The 21140-nt window shown below is 38.5% G+C and overlaps 1 protein-coding gene across 1 annotated transcript in view; it reads left to right on the top strand.

Annotated features, from left to right (window-relative positions):
- Positions 1-20874, top strand: part of COL1A2 (collagen type I alpha 2 chain) — a gene marked incomplete at its 5' end in the record, with an annotated part of 50289 nt that extends 29415 nt beyond the window's left edge. The window contains 23 exon segments of the mRNA XM_073629592.1: positions 313-357; positions 459-557; positions 1559-1666; positions 1945-1998; positions 3183-3236; positions 3344-3397; positions 3626-3679; positions 3775-3882; positions 4695-4748; positions 4880-4933; positions 6591-6752; positions 8849-8956; positions 10594-10701; positions 11820-11873; positions 12456-12563; positions 13223-13276; positions 14328-14435; positions 16094-16147; positions 16250-16357; positions 17400-17646; positions 17759-17949; positions 18648-18890; positions 20228-20874. Of these exon segments, the coding sequence (XP_073485693.1) occupies positions 313-357; positions 459-557; positions 1559-1666; positions 1945-1998; positions 3183-3236; positions 3344-3397; positions 3626-3679; positions 3775-3882; positions 4695-4748; positions 4880-4933; positions 6591-6752; positions 8849-8956; positions 10594-10701; positions 11820-11873; positions 12456-12563; positions 13223-13276; positions 14328-14435; positions 16094-16147; positions 16250-16357; positions 17400-17646; positions 17759-17949; positions 18648-18890; positions 20228-20374 (2376 nt within the window).
- Positions 20875-21140: the final 266 nt, after the last annotated feature.

Raw genomic sequence — 21140 nt, 5'->3', positions numbered from 1 at the left:
TAAATGAAAGGCAAAGTTGATGTTCAATCTTGCCAGTTGCTGATAAATAATGATTTTGCAGTAAATTTGTTTCTGTTGTATTAGTGAGCTTTACTATGCAAGCGTAACATTTCTAAACTTACAACTACATTGAGGAAGCATGTTGTCATACTTGGAGCATTAAAAAAGGCATTTGAAATTCAGTAATTGTTCCTTTAGCAGCTGAGGATCAGCTCAGGATGACCTAAACGTCCCTTTCCATTTTCTTAATCCAGTTCTTTGGTTCATCTAGATCTGGGTAGACAATAACTCCACTTGTGTGTTTTTTTATAGGGTGCTCCTGGTGATTTTGGTCCTCCTGGTTCTGCTGGTACTAGAGTAAGTATTTATTTGCTACAGAAGGTTTTAAAAAATTATTTTATTATATAGTTGATAAATTGAGATTTATGTGTTCCCTAATTGTATTTATCCCAACACAGGGTGAACGTGGTGCCCCTGGTGAAAGTGGTGGTGCTGGCCCTCATGGACCTTCAGGATCCCGTGGCCCATCTGGAGCTCCTGGACCTGATGGACAAAAGGTATTTTGGTTGTTGTAATATAAGAGATAATATAAGAGATATAAAATATGTGCTTTGAAAGTAAAGCTCATGATGAGCATTACAGGTGTAGTTTAATCATCAGATCATTCCCTCACCTTTCCCTTTTTCTGACTTCTTCAGATTTAGGCCAGGAATGCATACAAAACATGTTGTTATTACTTGTCAGCACCCTAACAAGTCTTCCTGCAATTATCCTGATCTGTTGCTCTTGGTTATGACTCAGCATACTCTCTAGAATAACTCTTGGTCTCTAGCTTGGTCTCTGTTATCCACTTCTGATCTGCTGTCCCTGGTTGTGATTCATTTTACCTTCACCTGACTGTCTCTTGTCCTGGTCTTCTACTTGGTTCCCAACAATGCTTCTTGGCCACCTGGTTTTTCCTATGGCTTATTATCAACTGTTCAATTCTGAACTATCTATAAGACAATGAATTGATCAGGTAAATATATGCCATGGGATAGGGTAGGTAGCCAACTGGAAGTGGCCAGAACCCCAAGAACTGTAGCGTAAATCTGCATGCAGAGTCACAATAAAAATGCATTGTCCTATGCTCCCAAAGTGACCACAAGCTCCAACTCTATAGGTGCAATGCTTTTAGATGTCATGCAACCAGTTAAAGTTCTTAGAAGCAACAAAAAAAGGTAATCTCACACGTTGTCTTCAATAAAACAACTTTCTTTAGCCAACAGGCTGCATTTACAGCTGCTGTGAGAGCAGCTTGTTTGTTCAATAAAGTTAATTCCTGGGAGCGGACATGGTTTGCGGCCTACATTTATGGATGTTTCTAAATCACAACATTAATTAACATGGCTCCGCTGCTCAGGAACCAAGAATAGGATGTTTTTAAAGTTATTGGTTGAGAAAAGTGGAATGCTGGTAACCATCATTGCATATTAATAATGAAATGATGGACATATTTGGCAAAACAGCTTTGATCCCTCTTTAAAGAGTTAACACGTTATGTCTTCCTCATACCTAGGGAGAGCCCGGTGCTGCTGGTTTGAATGGAGGCCTTGGACCTTCTGGCCCTGCTGGTATTCCTGGAGAAAGAGGTACTGCTGGAACTCCTGGAACCAAAGGAGAGAAGGTAAAATAAGAGATAAGATACCCAACTAGTACCACCAAGTACATGTCAATTTTCTTTACCTTAACAAACGTTAACCTTACTTATTACTTTCCCAAAACCATTAAACCTAACATTAACAACACCCACACCCCCGCCCCCGAAACTATTGTCAACACTCTAATTTGTTTAAGAATCAAAATATATATAAAGAAACAAAAACCCAGTTAGCTCATTGGCTGCGTTTACACACAAATAGAATATACAGAAAAAACATTGCATTGTCTATTCTTACTCTACAGGGTGATGCTGGCAATTCTGGAGATTATGGCAACCCAGGAAGAGATGGTGCTCGTGTAAGTACATTTTATTTGGTATTCTGCATTAGACACAGAGGGCCTTTGCTTAGGACTTTGCTTTACTTAGGCCTTTTTATATATATATATATTTAATATCTATCATATATATATATATATATATATATATATATATATATATATATATATATATATATACTGTTTATAAAATAGTAGCTGGTTTTCTGGTTGACTTTACCTGCTCTGTGACAGGGCACAAAGTCTAAAGAGAGTAGAGGTAGGCTTAAAGAATGAACTGAGGAATTTCTCATGCCTTTTTAAATGGGAAGAGAAATTCCAAATGCATAGGATAAGGGTGTCGTAGTGAATAAGTAGAGAACCGCCCAATGTGGTGGCCTTACTTGATGACTGAATTTACTAGTAAGGGATATGAAAACATGGGAAGGGGGAAGAGGTGGTCCTATTAGATGGGGAGAAACATGTCCTGTGGGTGTGGATATTTGGCCCCACTGGATTGAAGCCTGGTCAGTGGAAAGAGGCAGCACTATTGAATCTGCACAGGAGTACCTACTACATGGAAAGAGGTGGTTCTATTGGGTAGCTGGAAGATTGTTTATTTAATAAAAAAAAATAGCCTTATTGTATGAGTAGAGAACGCCTTTGTGGGTGTAATGTGTTCCTATTGGCAGAAGTGGTGTGCCTGATAGGTGGGAAGAGGTAGACTCTTCGGCTGGAAAAAGGTGTACAAGGTGAATGGGAAAAGGTGGTCCTATTGGCTAGAAAGAGTTGTATTTGGTAGCTGAGACAATTTGGTCTTATTAGCTGGGAAGAGGTGTAATTAGTATATGGGACAATTTAGTCCTATTGGCTGGGAAGAGGTGTGTCTGGAACATGAGAAGAGACAGTCCTACTTTCTAAAAAGAGACAGATCTACTACCTAGGTGGTTTTGCTGGTTGGGAAAATGTGTGCCTGATAAATGTGACAATTTGATCCTACGGGCTGGGTAGAGGTGTGTCTGGTACTTGGGACAAGGTGGTCCAATTGGCTGGAAAGAGGTGTCCCTGGTAAATAGAAAAGGTAGTCCTACTGGTTGGGAAGTGGGGTCCTACTAACTGGGAAGAGGAGTGTCTGACAGATGAACAACTGTTTATATTACTGAAAAAAGACAAGGATGTAGTATCCATGGTGACAATATTTTAATATTTTAATTTGTTTTCTTTAGGGTCCAGCTGGTGCTGCTGGTGCCCCCGGTCCTGCTGGTGGTCCTGGTGATAGAGTAAGTACAATTCTTGGATGCAGCTGAACACTGCAACCTCTATTTTGTAAACCTTCAGTAAGGACAAGGCAATTACTCTGACCCTGATATCTATTTTGCCTTTTTAGGGTGAATCTGGTCCTGCTGGTCCCTCTGGTGTTGCTGGTCCTCGTGGTGCACCTGTAAGTGAAAAATACAAAATGATATTAATATATGTAACTTAAAAGTAGCAAGTGGAGTCTGCCATTTTGTGAGCAGAATCAGTACTTACCAAGAATGTTACCAATACTTATCAGAGATGTTGCTAGTTTCTCATTATGATACATTTTGGTTCAGTTTTTAAAATGACTTGTAATAGGTGTTTGATACACTTTGAAATATCAATATTTTCCTGTTTTGGCTCTGTGCAGGGTGAACGTGGTGAAGCTGGTCCCGCTGGACCAACTGGCTTTGCTGGTCCTCCTGTAAGTAATTAACTTTTTTAAAAATTGAAATATACACTTCTTTTCATTGTCCTAAGGAAATCATTGTAATCAGCCTTTTCCAATTATCTCAATAGGGTGCAGCTGGTCATACTGGAGCTAAGGGAGATAGAGGAGCCAAAGGTCCCAAAGGAGAAGCTGGTTCCCCTGGTCCTTTGGGTGCCCATGGCAGCGCTGGCCCTGCTGTAAGTTATCTATAAATACATTTAAAATATTTACCATATGCTTTAATACAGAGGCACCGATAAACTGGTATAATATTTCATTGTTAAAGATCTGAAAGACTGAAATGGATGGTTTGGCTAAGGCTTAGAGTAGGTTGGTGCAAACATCTGTTGGATGTTCCAGAATGGCATAGAAATAGTAGAACTAGAGTAGACACAGGTGCATTCTGGCCTCCGTGAGTTAGTGGGTTAGGTAGGATCTAAAATGCAATATATATATATATATATATATATATATATATATATTTTTTTTTTTTTTTTTTTTTTTTTTTAACTAACAGTGATAATCACCCAAGAATATTGCGGTACGTTCGGAGTTTTGTCTAGATTAGACTGAACCAGCATTATGTATACCATTCGGTGAAGGTACCGAAGGTATTACTTTTGTCTCCTGACTTAGAAGAATGTATTCAAGTTTTAGAAAACAAATATGTTATACAAAAGGGACTATAGTAGGATTATTGTTGCTATTTAAAACACAAGCAGTCATAGACAAGTATGCATATTTGACTGGGGGGTACTGGCAACAAATGCACATAATTTTGCGGTACTTCAGATAAACTGGCATACACCAAGGTATACATAAGAGAACTACGTTGAGAAATACTAGGCTAGTAACAGTGTTCAATGTTACTTACCTTGAATGATGCAGTCATTGCTGGAGTTCAAGCAACCTACTGACCCAAAACCATAGGATTAAGTCTTCAACCAAAGTCACATATAGCCATGATTAAAAAGCTCTGTCCTTAATATTGTGCTTTTTTTCTCTATAGGGTCCAAACGGTCCTGCTGGAAGCACTGGAGCTCGTGGTGATGCCGGACCTTCTGTAAGTCACTCAAGTTGGTCCTTCTGTTAAAAAAAAAAAAGAAAAAGTCACTCAAGTTTGTGATTTTAAGAAGCCAGTCATGGTACACTATATTAGAAATCTTGAGAGTAATTTATTTTTTTTATCCATAGGGTGCTACTGGATTCCCTGGTCCCGCTGGTAGAGCAGGAGCTCCTGGACCCCCTGTAAGTACACTTTCATCTATAATAGTTTGTTACTGGTAATTGTTCTTAATACAATGACTAAGAAAGGGAATATGAAATGAGAGACACAATGTTGGTTTGAAGTCATGTATCCTATCTAAACAGTTACCCAAAACTCATTATTTAAAATGTGGATCTTACCCGGTTTCTTTATAAACATTGTCACCAAAATTGCCATAATGAAATCCTTGGATTCCTCCCTGATGCTGTATATCCCTGTTAAACATCTTATATTATTTTAATTACATATACCTGTAGCACAAACTTCAAAGTGGAGGAGATTTTAAGAGGCATAAAAGGAGGGGACAATAAAAGACACCCCAACTAAAAATCAGAAGCAATCATATGCCTATCCTATACGTTAGAATGAACTCAGACCGTCCTTGAAAGGGTGTGCCTTAGGAAACATGGGAATGAGGAAGATTGCTGATGACAATTGGGAATTTTATAGCTTTATAGAACTCCCACCTTCAAAGTTCCTGATGGCCGTAAAATAACCAACATGAATGTTGCTTCAGGTTCAGGTATCACTCACATGATGCAGTCCCCACGTTGGGTGCCACCACAATGTAGTAATGTGAAGAAAGTTGGCGTCACACCACACCGTAGAGATGCCAAATCTTTATTCCATATGTTAATCGAGGACAACACAAGGACAGAGTGGCTGGAGCTGTTAACGCGTTTCACACATACGCTAGTGCTTATTCATAACAAATTTGCTGGGTAATGTTCACAATGCTGCTTCTTTGATAATAGTGGGTAATGTTCAAATGTTATGTTTCTAGGTTTTAGATTATATATATATATATATATATATATATATATTAGGGAAAGGTTAAACCCTCCGTGAGGTTTTTGAGTCACTATTGGGGAGATTTCCCACTGTGTTTGAACAGGTGGCCATTGTTACCAAGGAAGAAAGTGAGGATAAATCCAAAAATATTAGAGATGCCCCAGAACAAGAGGTGAAGGGAAATCTTCCAATGGTGACATTTGTTTCAGGGACAATTTTCCCTGACTTGTGTAGTTTTCCTCTGGGACCAAAAGTGAAGGGTTTTTCCCCAATGGTATGCAAACAACCAAAAATAAACTTCCAGGGTTTATTGTATCCTTTCCTACTCTATCCAAAACTTTAAAAAAGTTTTGGTTTTATATACACTATAAAATAAACATATAGTATAGTAGTCTGGAAACTCTTCTACAGACAATACAGAAAAAATTGTGGACTTCATTTGTAAAAATGTCTGAGGGAACGCATGTCTCAGTGATCAGGTATCTATTTTCATGCTCCAATGTTGCAGTGAACAAAGAAGTGTGGGAAATAAATTGGCTGCCCTGGGTAGAAATTTCCATAGAAGAAGCTCAGTGTCAGTCATTTTGAATACAAAAGCCATATAAGTATAAAAAGAATTCTAGTAAGCACATCCACAATGTGCCAAAACTGGACATAACACCCGTTTTCAGATAGTGAAATCAGTTGTCTGCAGCTGCTAGTTTATCCAGCCAAACACAGCTCAGTTACTTTTCTGCGATTAGGATGAAATGTTTCCTTTGAAGTAAGTCTTAAAATTAACTTTCGCAAAGGTTTATTAACTCTGTTATTTATTGTTGATGTGTTTCACTTGCACTTGTTTTACAGGGCAATGTTGGTCCTTCTGGCCCAACTGGACACCCAGGCAAAGATGGCTCAAGAGGTCCTCGTGGTGACTCTGGCCCTGTTGGTCGTCCCGGTGAACAAGGTCAGCATGGCCCAGTAGGTCTTGCTGGAGATAAAGGCCCATCTGGAGAGGCTGGCCCTGCTGTAAGTAATAGTGCCATTACATCGAATTGTTGATGCTAAAACTAAAGGAGATCGACTTAGTTAACCAATAGGGATGAACGAATCTGCCCGGGATTGATTATCTGAGGGTTCAGTGAATCTTGTTTGAAATTTGATGAACCTGAACTTAATGGCAAATTCCAATGAAGACTATGGGAGGCAAATCTTGTTAGTAAGCTTTGGCCTTTTTGGGGCAAATTGAGGAGTTTTTTCTTTTAAAATTAGTTTGTAGTATATACAGCAGGAGCCCCCACAATCTCGTTAATTTCAGTTTGGAGAAAAAGGCTTTTGTAGGCAGTTTTAGCAGAAACTTGTCATCAAATGGTAATAGACCTGCTTTGACTGTCAGATAGAAATTGGCCAGTAGTTTGCTGAGCCTGTCCCTGATTTTGCGGATGCTTTTTTTTTTTTTAAAGAAATTTTTATAAAATTTCAGTTAACAAACAAAAGTCAAGAAAATCAACAATTACATAAAAAGTAAAAAACAAACAATGCATGTAATGCAGTAAGATATGGAGAGATAAAGGAAAAATAAATAAATAAATAAAATAATAAGTAAATAATAAGTTAAAAGAGGAAAAAAAAAGCTGACACTGTAAATATAACTCGTGGATGAATTTATGCCCATATCTAGGAGAATAGATAGCTAGTTGAGCTTAAATTCGCCATCTAAAATGTTTCTTTTTTGGAGTAAAGGCATCATAAACACATGACATTAAGTTCAAAATCAACGACATCAAGTAATATAAGGAAAAAAAATTAAGGAAAAGGAAAACTGCTGTCTATATTTATAAATATGGATAATATATACTGTACTATAGTGCAGTTTACAGTAGTGGTTCTCAGTCATCGTGTTGTGACTCACTTTCGGGCTTCGCCTGGGCTTCCAGCCAGCTACAGATCCAGTAACCTCCTACAGTGCTTCCCGGCTCATAAAGTGCCCCCCCCCAACCTCTCATAGTGGCTCACAGTGAACCAAGGCCCCCTGCAAGCCCTAAGCCTCTACAGTGTCCCCCCTCCCAGCCTGCTGTGGAGCCTCCAGACTTCCATAGTGCCCCCAACCTCCAACTGTGTCCCACAGCCCCCTTCAGAAACCTCATCCCTTACAAGGCCACCAAGTCTACTGCAGAGTCCTCTGACCCATTCCACATCCCCCATCCCCCTATAGTGACATCCAGCCCCATCCAGAGTGACATCCAGCTCCATCCAGCCAGCTACAGATCCCTTAACCTCCCACAGTGTTTCCCAGCTCATATAGTGCCCCCCAACCTTTCACAGTGACTCACAGTGCCCCCAGGCCACCTGGAAGCTCTAAGCACCCACAGTGCCCCACCCCCATTCTTCCACAGTGCCCCCCCCCCAGCTTGCTGTAGAGCCTCAAGACCTCCATAGTGCCCCCAACTTACAACAGTGTCCCACAGCCCCTTTCAGAAATCTCACCCCCTTACAAGGCCACCGAGTCTACTGCAGGGTCCCCTAACGTAACCTATTCCACATCCCCATCCCCCTATAATGACATCGAGCCCCATCCAGAATCTTCCAGCATTTCAATTTGTATTTTCATTCTTTTATTGAGTGAGCATAAATGTATTTTTTACTGTTGGGGCATAGAAGGTTTTGAAAGAACTTACCAGGACCTGGTCTTGAGAACCACTGATTTACTGGATTTGATTAAAGAGTATCAAAACATTTTTTCCTTTACTATGGAGTAGCAGCATATCAACCTAGGACAAAAAGTATGTTAGGACTATAGAACACCTCCCTCTTTATAACATAAGGAAGGTGTTCGGTGGTTCACAGAGGTGAACTAGGCAGAGCTGATAACATTTTTTTATAACACTGCAGAGTGCGCAGGTCAGAACTGGATTTTTCAAAAGGTATTTCTTGCACTTATTGACCCGATATTACGTTGTACAAAACCCATTCAGTGTTAGCTTTAAAAGACCAAAATGGAGCAAATAAGGGCAGCTCTTTGTTAGAATTTACATACTTTTTTTTTATTTGTCCAGTGCAGAAATATAATAGTATAATGAAATCACAAAAGTAATAACCCTTTTATATTTTGTATTTCCAAATAGGGACCCCCTGGTGCTGCTGGTCCCTCTGGTGTTCTGGGTGCTCGTGGTATTCTTGGTCTTCCTGGAACAAGAGGAGAACGTGGTCTTCCTGGTGGACCTGGTTCAAACGTAAGAACATTGATTAACCATATTTACATTTTAAAACCCACAGCAAACATTTCATAAATGTCCTTTATATGACATTAGTGGACCAGGAAGTGACCACACTTGAGAGTACTGAGCAAGACGTTTAAATGATTTTGCCATATACAGTAAAAGTTAGTGTAAAAAAGGAACGCTTGGTCAAGCCATGCTTCTGGATCTTGAAGTTATTCAATGACCACTTTCACTTCATTGTTCAGCCAGATCGTTCTTTCGGCTTGGTATTGTAGTCAATATAAATGGGGTCATTTTCATTTCTGAGTATGGCAGTTTTCACAATTTTTTGGCAGGCTGAGCAGGTTGAGACTAAAAGTAAGTTTATCTTGCAGACACTGGGCCTGTGTATGGGAGTTTTATGCACACTGGCAAGTGTCTTGCATGTGCTTTGTGTTTGCATTGGATCTCATTTGCCCCAAGGCTCTTTAGAGATCATTATTGAAATGTTACAGCCATTATTGAAAAGTAGACCAAACTTAGCTAGTGTGTACTACACAGGGGTTCACAATAGTGACCTCATGCTAATGAATCCAACAGCAACTACAATGCAAATACAGCACAGTTGTGCATATCCTATAGCCAAACTTTTTTTTTTTTTTAAGTTTTGGATAAAATAAGACCCTTCTCAAATTTTGATGCTGTCTGGGGAATTTTAACATTTTTGATTCATCCTGGAAACCATTGTTAACGGGACACAAAGTGATGTACGATCCAAAATGTCACGGTCATCACCAAAGCAGGTGTTGAAGAGGTATCTTCCAATGTAGACACCATAATAACAGCTCACCTTGGAGGGATTCCTTTTACCTACTGTTGTGTCTCTAGAAAATGAAATGTAGGAATTTTTCCCAATGGGACAAAGGCAGCAATAAATGAATTCATTAATTAATTAATGAAAAGAATTATGGGGGTTTATTAATTCCCTATCAACAAGACAGAAGATTTAAAAAATTCTACCTGTGATAATAGGATAGAGGTTAAGGAACAAACATCAACTAGCATAATAAAACAACAAATATCAGTTCCTGTTGTTTATAAGTATGATTCTTTTCGAATAGTAATTTCCATTGTGAGCATCACAATGAACCTTTTTGGTCTACATTTGCCTTTATTGCTTCCTTCACAAATCCCAATAGGAAGACCATTCCTTCATTCAGGATAGTGCATGGAGCCATGCAGATAATTATTTTATTCCCCAGAGTCAGCTGTACATCCAAAGCTACTGGTTCACCACAAAGATACAGTCTAATATTTTAAAGAAATGTATTCCAAACTGCATATAGCTGTTTCAGAATTATTGAAAACCAAGGCTTCTTTGGAGTAGGGCTTGGGGAACAAGAGAAAATATATCTAGATAGCTTATGGTGGGATGAAAGGAACCAGTCAACTTAGGTTAACCATTGACAATTGCCATATGTGCTTTGTAATCTTTTTGAAAATAGGCATTACCCAGATTCATCTTTACTTATTACCTGAAAGAAATCAACACTTTAGAACAACATTTTCTAGGTTACTCTGTAGACTTAGAAGTTTATAAGCTTGAGTCAGACTGTTGAGAAGGTTAAGTCTCCTGTATAATAGACAAAGTTTGCTTTTATCCTCTTTAGGGTGAGCCTGGTCCCTCCGGTCTTGCTGGTTCTTCTGGTCCTCGTGGTCCCCCTGGCTCTGTTGGTTCTCCTGGTCCCGTTGGTCATTCCGGAGAGGCTGGTCGTGATGTAAGTAGTAAACTAAAATCAAGAGGTTTAAAATACCTATAAAGGTCTAGTCTGGTAATATAATATTATGTAAAAACAGAAGAAGAACAGAGGTGAGAGACAATACTAGATAAACATTTCTGGATCAATAATCTTCTCAGCCAATGTCTTCTGTTTCCTGGCATGTAAAAGTTGTCCATTTTACAACTAAATTGGATAAACCATGAATTCTTAGGTCACCGTTTTGTGTAGGTATTATTTTTGATTGATTATTCTTTACAATGTATACAAGTCTGTTAAAGAAAAAAGGAACTAAAGTTCTCCTTTGGAAGTCCTGGATCGTAGTCCTTATTCTGGACAGAACTTCTTCAGATGCTTACACTATTCATATGTTCTCTTCTCAGTGCTTTTAGGTATATATTTTGCCAGCTTAGGTAAAATTTCATTATTTTTAGATGCCCTATTTACTTTACCCAAGATTCCTTTGTTCTCCATTACTTCTATACCACCTGCAATGTCTCAAAGGCAACAGCCCACCCATATAATTGGTGGATTAAGGGGGAATGAGGTGAACTGCTTTGGCTACCTGGTTTACTACACAAGCATTAGTAGTGTAGTTTGAACCCCATGGACATTAACAGGGCCTTAGGAACCTGCCTACATTGACTTTCGGATGTTTAGGCACTGGTTTCCACTCACTGATGATTCCTTCAAATTACTACCCAAACATTTGCACTGAAAGTTAGGCTCCTTGAACTTCAAAAACATGTAAGGGCTACTTGAACTGCCCTGCCCACCTTGTATGCTGGTCTTCAGGATTACTGCACTTTAAAATATTTATGCAAAAAAAAACAACAAAAATCGTAAAATATTATTTTTATTTTCAGTTTTATTGGGTAGATAGGAAAGTGTGTTACACAAACTACAAAATGCTCACATTTAACTAAATTCTTCTCTAGATATTTAATCCAAAGGGCATACAATTACAAACTTGCATTCATGAAAGTAAAAAAGATAAAGTATATCCTAATAACTAACTACATCCAGGTGCTTTTGTGGTCACTATCACACTGATTTTCTATTAACATGATGCTTGTTTCATTAAAATTAACATATTTTATTTTTTTCTTACTTTTTAGGGCCACCCAGGTAACGATGGTCCTCCTGGTCGCGACGGTCTTCCAGGCGCTAAGGTAAGTTTGACACACCAAATATAACATGATGTGTCAAGAGCTTAAAACAAAAATTGTCTATATTGACAATAGCATTTAATAATCCTGTTCCATTGTGTCATATGCTCGACTGAGAGGGAACGGAAGGAAGAAAATATTTGGTTGATACAACAGCCATTACTTCCTTAAATTTCAGATAAAGTCTTGGGTAGCTGCCTTGGGTAGCTGGGCTTGATCAAAAATGTAAACCCATAATAATGTCTCCTGATAACTATCAAGGCAGCCAGAAACCTGCCAGATTAAATAGCCTTTCAGTACTATGGAGATGTCCCATTCACTCTACCCAAGATCCCTTTCTGCTCCACTACCACGTTCCGTAGCATCTGCAATTTTTTTGAAGGCAACTAATGACCTGTAGAATTGATGGTCATGTATCGGACAATTCTTGAGACAACTACCATTTCTGCCAGTTCAATTTCTAAATAAGTTTTATGACCCAAGAGGAGTTTGAATGCTCTCTGTGGCTCAAGTTAAACATCTAAATACCATTATTCTTCAGCTATTCTTCTTACTGCAACATTAACATTCAATGTTCACTTTTAGGGAGAGCGTGGTTACCCTGGCAACACTGGACCCTCTGGTCTTGCTGGAGCTCCCGGCCCAGCCGGTTCTGCTGGACCTGCTGGTAAATCTGGAAACCGTGGTGAAGGTGTAAGTTGACTGCATTTATAAATTTACAATTTGTTTATCATGTTTAGTGGTATTACCATTGCTTTTTCTGTATCAGAACAATAACTGTAATTCTTGTACATCATATAGATAAAACCAAAACAGGCAGATTATTTTCACATCTCAATGTCTTGGAAAGAGTAGATACATATACAGTATATAAATGTACTGACCTTACAGTATATAGGAAATCGGCAAACTCCAGTTTTAAATTTTATACATTGCACCAACATTTCCTTAGTGACAATGCAAATATGCAATAACCAGAAGCACACATGCGTTATAGCATGTCACAACATGTGAATGCCTTGTGGTTGAAGTAGTGTGATATAGGTTTTGAGTATTAGTGAGACATTTGTTTACAGGCAATCTATATTAGAGGCGGTGTTCTTAATCATTCATTATGCCATCTATGATGTAGTAGACCACATGACCAGGACATTTTTGCTTAAAGGATCAAATGGGTATTCACCCTAGGCCTACCACTGCTCAAAGTCTACTCTTAAATTAATTATAGGGGTGTTAGATTGGAAAACAGCAACAGATAACAAATAGGTGGTAATCATTGATCAGCCAATAGTTTGTGACTTGTTTACTCTATATATCAGATAGCCATTTTATTCATGTTTTTCTCTATTTAGGGTCCATCTGGTCCTGCTGGTATCACTGGCCCATCTGGTCCAAGAGGTCCTGCTGTAAGTATCTAATTTACTGTATATTGACATTCAAAATCTTGGAAGCTCGTTTCCTGTTTCACTCTACCTTTTGAACCTTTCATTGAGGTTGCATTATGGGTGGTCATTCTGGATGATCTTGCCACAAGATTATTTAGCCTACCAAATTTCAACCATAACTAAAATCAGGATGGCGTTGGGAGATCCTTTAAAAACAACACAGGAGAATTAGTGTATGGAACTCACAGCATATATAATAGGGAATGTTACTGTAAACTATAGGCTGAGAACATATACAGATAATGGAGGGAAAAAGGATTGGTGTTTGTGGTTGTTGTAAACTAGGTGTCTCCAAACTTTCTAAACAAAGAGCCAGTTTACTGTCCTTCAGACTTAAGAGGGGCCGGACTGTGGCCAGTGTCCCGAAGTCAGTGGGAATAAACATTGCCCCATCTTTCGTGTGAGAGGAATAGCGCCCCATTGTTGGTGTCATTGGGAGGAATTGTGCCCCATCATTGGTGTCATTGGGCCCCATTGTTGGTGTCATTGGGAGGAATAGTGCCCCATCATTGGTGTCAATGGGTTGGTATCAGTGCATAAAAATAATGCCCCAAGGGCCAGATAAAAGCAAACAAAGGGCTGCAGCTTGGAGACCACTGTTGTAGACTAAACCATAAACCTTTGATGTTTACAATAGAACACATGTTTAGAATGGTTTTAATAAATAAACCAAATAGGTATTTGTCCTAAGGAACCTTACAAAATGCTAGCAGGTAATGGATATCAATTTGGTGGGCAGTACAGGAGTCTATATAAAATTGACTTCTTGTTTAATGGAGAAGGGTGTCATCTTTCAGTTTATTAAGGTTAATATAACAAATGTTTTGGGTGGAACGAAGAAGCTGATTCAATATACTGGTAAAACTTTACGCATCCACTACCAATTATTAATCTATTTCAGAACTATCATATGCCTCCTTAAAATCATCCAGTTGATACCCACTTGTATGACCTTTGCCCTGAGTCCATGTGTATTTAAAATTCTTTAAATCTAACCACCTTTTACTTGTAGGGTCCACAAGGTGTTCGTGGTGACAAGGGTGAAGCTGGAGAGAGAGGAGCCAGAGGTCTGGATGGTCGCAAAGGACACAATGGTCTGTCAGGTCTTCCCGGTCCTTCTGTAAGTAAAAAGAATAAAGTCTTTATAAATTTTTATACATGTAAGTAAAAACATACAAAACAAAAAAAAAAAAACCCTGAGAGCAAAGCAATTCCAAACATTAATAGGTATTATTTATAAAGTCACAAAGAAGATTTCAAAATGAACCAGATTATCATCCAACACTATACGTAGGGAAATAAATACTTCAATAATGTTTTGCATATAGGACCGGTAAAACAGGCCTCTATATCAGCCTTAGTTCCCACTAGAGTCGAATAAAGGTTGTTTTTTTTTTTTAATGTAGATGTGTGGAGTATGTTAAACTTTACCTACATCTTCATTTAATTACTTAATTTTATTCCACAATATTTCCATTTTTAAAAGATGGACTACAAATCTAATGGATCCAGCCATATGGCCTACCACTTCCTGTCTTTTCTATGGTTCCTTATCACTTACAGTATATAGGTTTAATTTAAAGAACAGAATTAGGTAAGAGCACATATCATTTGCTGCTCATAAAATCTTTTGAAAATTGAAGATTCAGTAGAACAACATATTGTGTGTAACACATGAATCTCTAAGACGTTTTACAACTAGACAGTGCTTCATCAGAGTCTACTCTTGGTGCAAATAAGTTCCAAAGGGTGACCACTGGCCCTGAATATATAAACTCTTCTATTTTCAATGTATTATAGAGAACTTTATTTATCAGTGTTCCTCTAGTACAGTGTTCCTTAATTATAGTAAAATTTTCCTTCCAGTTACAGAAAGGCAAATTTAGGCAAATCCAAAGGGATAGTTCTGGATTGGCAAGGAAAATGGAACTCCCAGACCATATAGAGAAGACATTTCAATTCTAAACAAACAATGCCCACAACACCAAATTATTATTTGTCTAATTCAGAGAGGTTAAATGGCTTTAAAATAATTTACCTCATATTATATTATTATATGACAGGTTCAGGGACCATATCCGGACAGAAATATGGTTGCTGCCTTTGCTTTTGAAGGCGCACTTTCTATTTCTGGTTACTTTAGTTTTAGCCACAACCAGTGGTTCTATCATAATACAAAAAATGTAACATTCCAGAATTTAATTTATTTACCACTTTTAACAGTGCTTTTTTTAAAACATAAATATTATTTTCATGAACTGTAATGTATATTGCAATGTAAAGTTTATCAAATGCCATTCGGCCATTTTTAAAGCCCACCTCCAGCCAAAAATCTTTCCTTTAGGTTTGGATAGAGTTGGGAAGACAAACTTTGGTTATTTTTTCTGTCTGTGACCCCCATTGGGGAGATTTTCCCTCACTTCCTGTCCCTGAGCCATCCAGGCAAGGAATTGAGAGAATGCTAGTCACCAGAAAAGGAAAGATCAGACAGCATTAAAACATTAAGTTCTAACTTTTTTTTGTCTAAATACTTATTGAATAAATGTCCTATCACTTCCTGCCCTGCCAAAAAGTCATGGTAAATCTCCCCAATAGGGAAAAAGATGACAATAAAAACCCGACTAAGGCTCTAGCCCTTCCCTCTCTATTTTAACAAAAAACAGTTTTCGCTTTAAGTTATATTGGTTTTTTTTTGGATATTCTATCTCACAAAACTAGAAATTCATTTTATTACAGCTAAGTAAAATTTTAGTAATAGATTTTCTCTTTTTCCTTCAGGGTACTCCTGGTGAGACTGGTCCCTCTGGTTCTGTTGGTCCCGTTGGCCCAAGGGTATGTAATGATCAACCAACAATGTCCAATCAGAGGCACATATTTTAGGTATTATATTTCTTTATATTATTAATGACACAATATTCTTTGTTTTTATTACAGGGTCCCTCTGGTCCCTCTGGTCCTCCTGGCAAAGAGGGTCGTTCTGGACATCCTGGTGCCATGGGTCCCGTTGGTCCACGTGGTCCTGCTGGTTTCACTGGTCCTGCTGTAAGTAATTTTTTTAATTTAAAAAGAAGAAAATCAAATGTGTCTTTCTTCAGGAAACTTTTGATGTACTATTCAATATAAACCTGAACTCAAGGCAAACAGAACTCCATGCAATCAGCATCTTCCTTGATATTACAATTGAATGCAGCACACCTACCTTTCCCTCTCCCAGTCTAAATAATGCTGTATATGAGATTGCAAAAGGCTGATTCCAAGTCAAATTGAGGTTCTTAAGTTTAAAAAATAAATGCAACACTATAACATGAATACAGAGCTGCATTCATTTTTGAATTTTATATCTGCCTGTGATTGAGCTTTAAAGTCATAGTGGAAAACTGTAATTGTACAAGCGCTGGTGAACAATTATCAGGGATTCTTAGATCAAAATTTTGTTCTCACATTTAAACATTTTTTAAAAAATTTGCAATAACTGGGTAGTAACGAGAGTTATGAAATAATGCTTATAGTTGAGTCAATAGCCTGTCTCTTTAGCGTGTTGTTTTATGGTGCAAACAATTTTTAGGATGCTGTTAATGCTAGTATTCACACGTAATGGTACAACTGATGCCATCGTAATAATGCATAGGTTGAGCTTCAGGTGTAGGGGATAGGTTGAGTTAAAGGGGTCATTTAGGGTTACATTAATGAGCTGGCCGAGTTTGGTTGAGTTTATTGATTAGACTTAGGGGCCAATTTGGGGTTTACGCTTAGGTGAAGCTTATGGGTGACTTTTTTTTTACTTAGGTTATGATACATTTAATTTTCGAGTGGAATAAATTAGTTCTTTACAGAAATATAAATTAGATCATCATAAATTAGATGGAAACAAACAAATTAAAAATGTGCTGGTTCACAGACAGTGTAGGATCACAGAAATTGCTACAACTATTTCTCCATTTTTGTTTCTGCAATTCTAAAGAAGATGATGTTAAAGTAGAAGGGTGGCTTAATTAGATTTCATATTTTCTATTTAACAAATAAAGTGCATTATAACATTAAAACTTAACAGTATGTATTTACTATTTTTTTTGTACAATTTTAGGGTCCACCTGGTCCCCCTGGTCCTCCTGGTCATGCTGGTCCATCTGGTGGTGGATATGATGGTGGTGATGGCGGTGAATACTACAGAGCTGACCAGCCTGAACGCAAACCTAAGGATTATGAAGTTGATGCCACTTTGAAATCCCTGAACCAACAAATTGAGGTCATCCTGACCCCAGAAGGCTCCAGGAAGAACCCTGCTCGTACTTGCCGTGACTTAAGACTCAGCCACCCCGAATGGACAAGTGGTGAGTAGAAAACCTGCCCAGATTATATCTCAGCTTTTCTTAAGATGTGGATAAGGTGATAAGAGAGAAAGCTCTCATTGCAACAAATAATCATGGTAAACTTCCTTTCTAGGATTCTACTGGATTGACCCCAACCAAGGCTGCACTTCTGATGCTATCAGAGTCTTCTGCGACTTCTCCTCTGGCGAGACTTGCATCCACGCCAACCCAGATGAAATTACACAGAAGAACTGGTACATCAACACTTCCAACAAGGATAAGAAGCACCTCTGGTTCGGCGAGATTCTTAATGGAGGCACACAGGTGGGTCCAATTTCTAGCCTTTGTACAGACATAGAACCAAAGAGTGTTTCCATTGAAAGCCTTTATTTAACAGTCTGCTAGAGTTAGAGTGTAAATACATGTTGATTTGACATCTATAACATGTATGTAGAGCACAATCTGAACTCAAACTCTCCAAATTACCTTATTTTAAACAGGCTATAGAATAAGCTTCCCATATGCTATAATATTAGGTTCAGTAGCCATCTGTTAAAGTTCTGTCACAATACATCTTTTTTTGCTGAGACTTGTCCATTCTTTATTGGCTCATACTGATGTGAAGCCTTCGTATAATGTGAACTCCATTATGTATTTAAGAGAGACAGAATAGTCTCCCTGATTGAGAAAAACTGGGAGATATGCTGTATGCTTTACCATCAAAGGCCAGAGGCGCCCAGGTGAGAGAAGCAACAGCACAACTGTCCAACAAAGGTTGTGGAAAATGAAACTGCCCAGCAGGACACAATAAAACATAGAACAGAGTTGTAAAATAACCATTAATAATGTTATAAACCTCTTTTATTTGTCCAAAACACTCCAAAGCAAATATGTGACGACTATTGGTAAAATAACAGTTCTGAGTAGTTAAAGGTGTATGACTATTTCAAGCTTCAGTATTCTCTTTTAAGTATATGTTTATCCAAATATTTAAGCTAGAAAATATTCCTACTCTTTAACAGTTTGAATACCACGACGAAGGACTAACAGCCAAGGACATGGCTACTCAACTTGCCTTCATGCGCCTTTTGGCTAACCAAGCCTCTCAGAACATCACCTACCACTGCAAGAACAGCATTGCCTACATGGATGAAGAGACTGGAAACCTGAAGAAGGCCGTCATCCTGCAAGGATCCAACGATGTTGAGCTGAGGGCAGAAGGCAACACCAGATTCACATACAGTGTCCTCGAAGATGGTTGCACGGTAGGTCAAGGGAAAAAACAATATTGTTCCACAATAATCAAAGTGGAAAACCTTTGGTGGAACACTTGTTTGGTTTATTAAAGTTTCAGTCCACTAGACCACAGTGGGCTGACATGGAGAAATGTAGGCTGATGCCACTCTTCATCATTTATTCACCTGGGCTGGTCAAGATTAGCGGCCATCCTTTCCTGTGTACATTTACTAACCCCATGGGTTGGTATCAAGACAAGCCTGCACCTCATGTTCTGTGACACAGGGATATGCTTTCACCTCTACTTTGAGTGGTGCCATAAGCAACCAAACAACCCGCTGCTAGAGTCAGGTCTAGGCTTCTTATAGGCCTTGGATGCTCCAAGGGTTAGATTTTCTTCCTGTAATCCCCGGCTCTGTTCTGGTTCAACTGGAGGTTGTGGGTGTCCCTGCCTTTCTGTGCTCTAGCTCCTCCAGCTACAATCTCTGTATTATAAATTAAAAAGTCCTGCATGGAGAGTAGGAGCCCCTCATGATAGGCACAGCAGGTGAGCAGATCTGGGAACTCAAAGCAGACATCTCTGATAGGTAGAAGACATTGGGGTTTATTTACGAAAGGCAAATCCACTTTGCACTACAAGTGCACTTGGAAGTGCAGTCACTGTAGATCTGAGAGGGGCATGCAAGGAAAATAAAAACATAATTTTAGCTTGCAGATGACTGGATGATAAAATAAGCAGAGCTTCCCCTCATTTCAGATCTTCCCCTCAGATCTACAGCGACTGCACTTCCAAGTGCACTTTCAGTGCAAAGTGGATTTGCCTTGCGTAAATAACCCCCATTGTCACATGAATTAACTCTCTAGAACAGCCTTTCTCAAACTTTTCCACACAGAGGAGCCTTTGAAAAATCTTTCTGGTCTCAGGACACCCCTGCTACAAATTACTATATCTACAACTCATAATACATTAGTGTGATCTTCAGTGGGAAGAATGCTCCTTGCACATGTAGTCATTGGGAAGAACTACCCCTTATAGATAGCTAAATGGATCAATGGTATCAGCGGGAGCTTATCTGAGAGGCAAAACTTGCTCATTGCTCAAGGAACCCTTAGCAACCTTTGGAGAAACCTTAAGGTTCCATGAAACCCTGCTCTATAATTGAAAAATGTTGTGGGTTGAGGGAACTAATTCAGAGATGGAAATAGGAAAAAAGGGCAAAAAAAAAAAAAATTTGGTTGAAAACTGTCATGAATTATTAATTAGTAATTCCTTTGCCATTGAAAAAAAATGGCTCCCAGATGGAGTAAATGGCCCAAGTAAAATTAAGGACCCGTAACTAATTCGCTTTTTACCTTTTCCTTTCAGAAACATACCGGCGAATGGGGCAAAACAGTCATAGAGTACAGAACCAACAAGCCGTCACGCTTACCCATCCTAGACATTGCACCTTTGGACATTGGTGGTCACGATCAGGAAATTGGATTTGAAATTGGCCCAGTCTGTTTCAAATAACATGAACTATTACAGTCCAAAAAAACTAACTTAAGAACCATCCTCTCTTTGCCCTGTTTTATTCGCAATAACAAAAGCTGACACATTCCATGTGTTTTTCCAACTGTCGATGTGATTCCACCTTGGGCAAAAGAGAAGGAACGATAAGGGAGCATCGTGCAATGCAATTTAATACAAGTCAACACAAAGTTGGAAGTCTTCCACAAGTTTAACATCACGTTTTGGAAAGAAAATAATTGTCAGCTTTTGTAACAAAAAATGAAAAACCCAAATAAAAAAAACGTGAAAACTTGCACCATTTGTGGCCTTTTGAATATCTCTAATGGAAGAAGTTAAAAACCAACAACATCTGTAGGGTTTAAATAACTCAAAGTATCATCCGATTTCCAGCAAGTCAAAAATGGTGTTGAGTGAGCAATAAAATTGTGCAGAGGTGCTAATTAAGGTACTTGAACGTATTCAATGGTGCTAATAAAGCTTAACATCCAACTTTTTTCATATCAAGTTGTATTGTGTTAATTGTCTGGGGTTGGTGGCAATTATTTGAAAAAGACCCAATGCTGTGCCCAGAAGCCAGTAAAACACTTGGAATGGCCAATCGTTCTAAAATTCAGGTGTTTATTGTATTTCATGTTATCAGAAAACTCATCATCTTGACTGGGCTGAGGGAGGTTTTTTTTTTTTTTTAAGTGTTTGTGTTTTGTATATGTGAGATGTTTTAATAAATTGTGAAAATTTTAAATACTAGTCCAGTGCTCACATACAA

The sequence above is a fragment of the Aquarana catesbeiana genome, linkage group LG05 (genome assembly GCF_042186555.1).
Source record: "Aquarana catesbeiana isolate 2022-GZ linkage group LG05, ASM4218655v1, whole genome shotgun sequence".
NCBI classification, from domain to species: Eukaryota; Metazoa; Chordata; class Amphibia; order Anura; family Ranidae; genus Aquarana; species Aquarana catesbeiana.
Note: the sequence above shows the minus strand (reverse complement) of the source record. Positions and strands in the feature narration are given on the sequence as shown.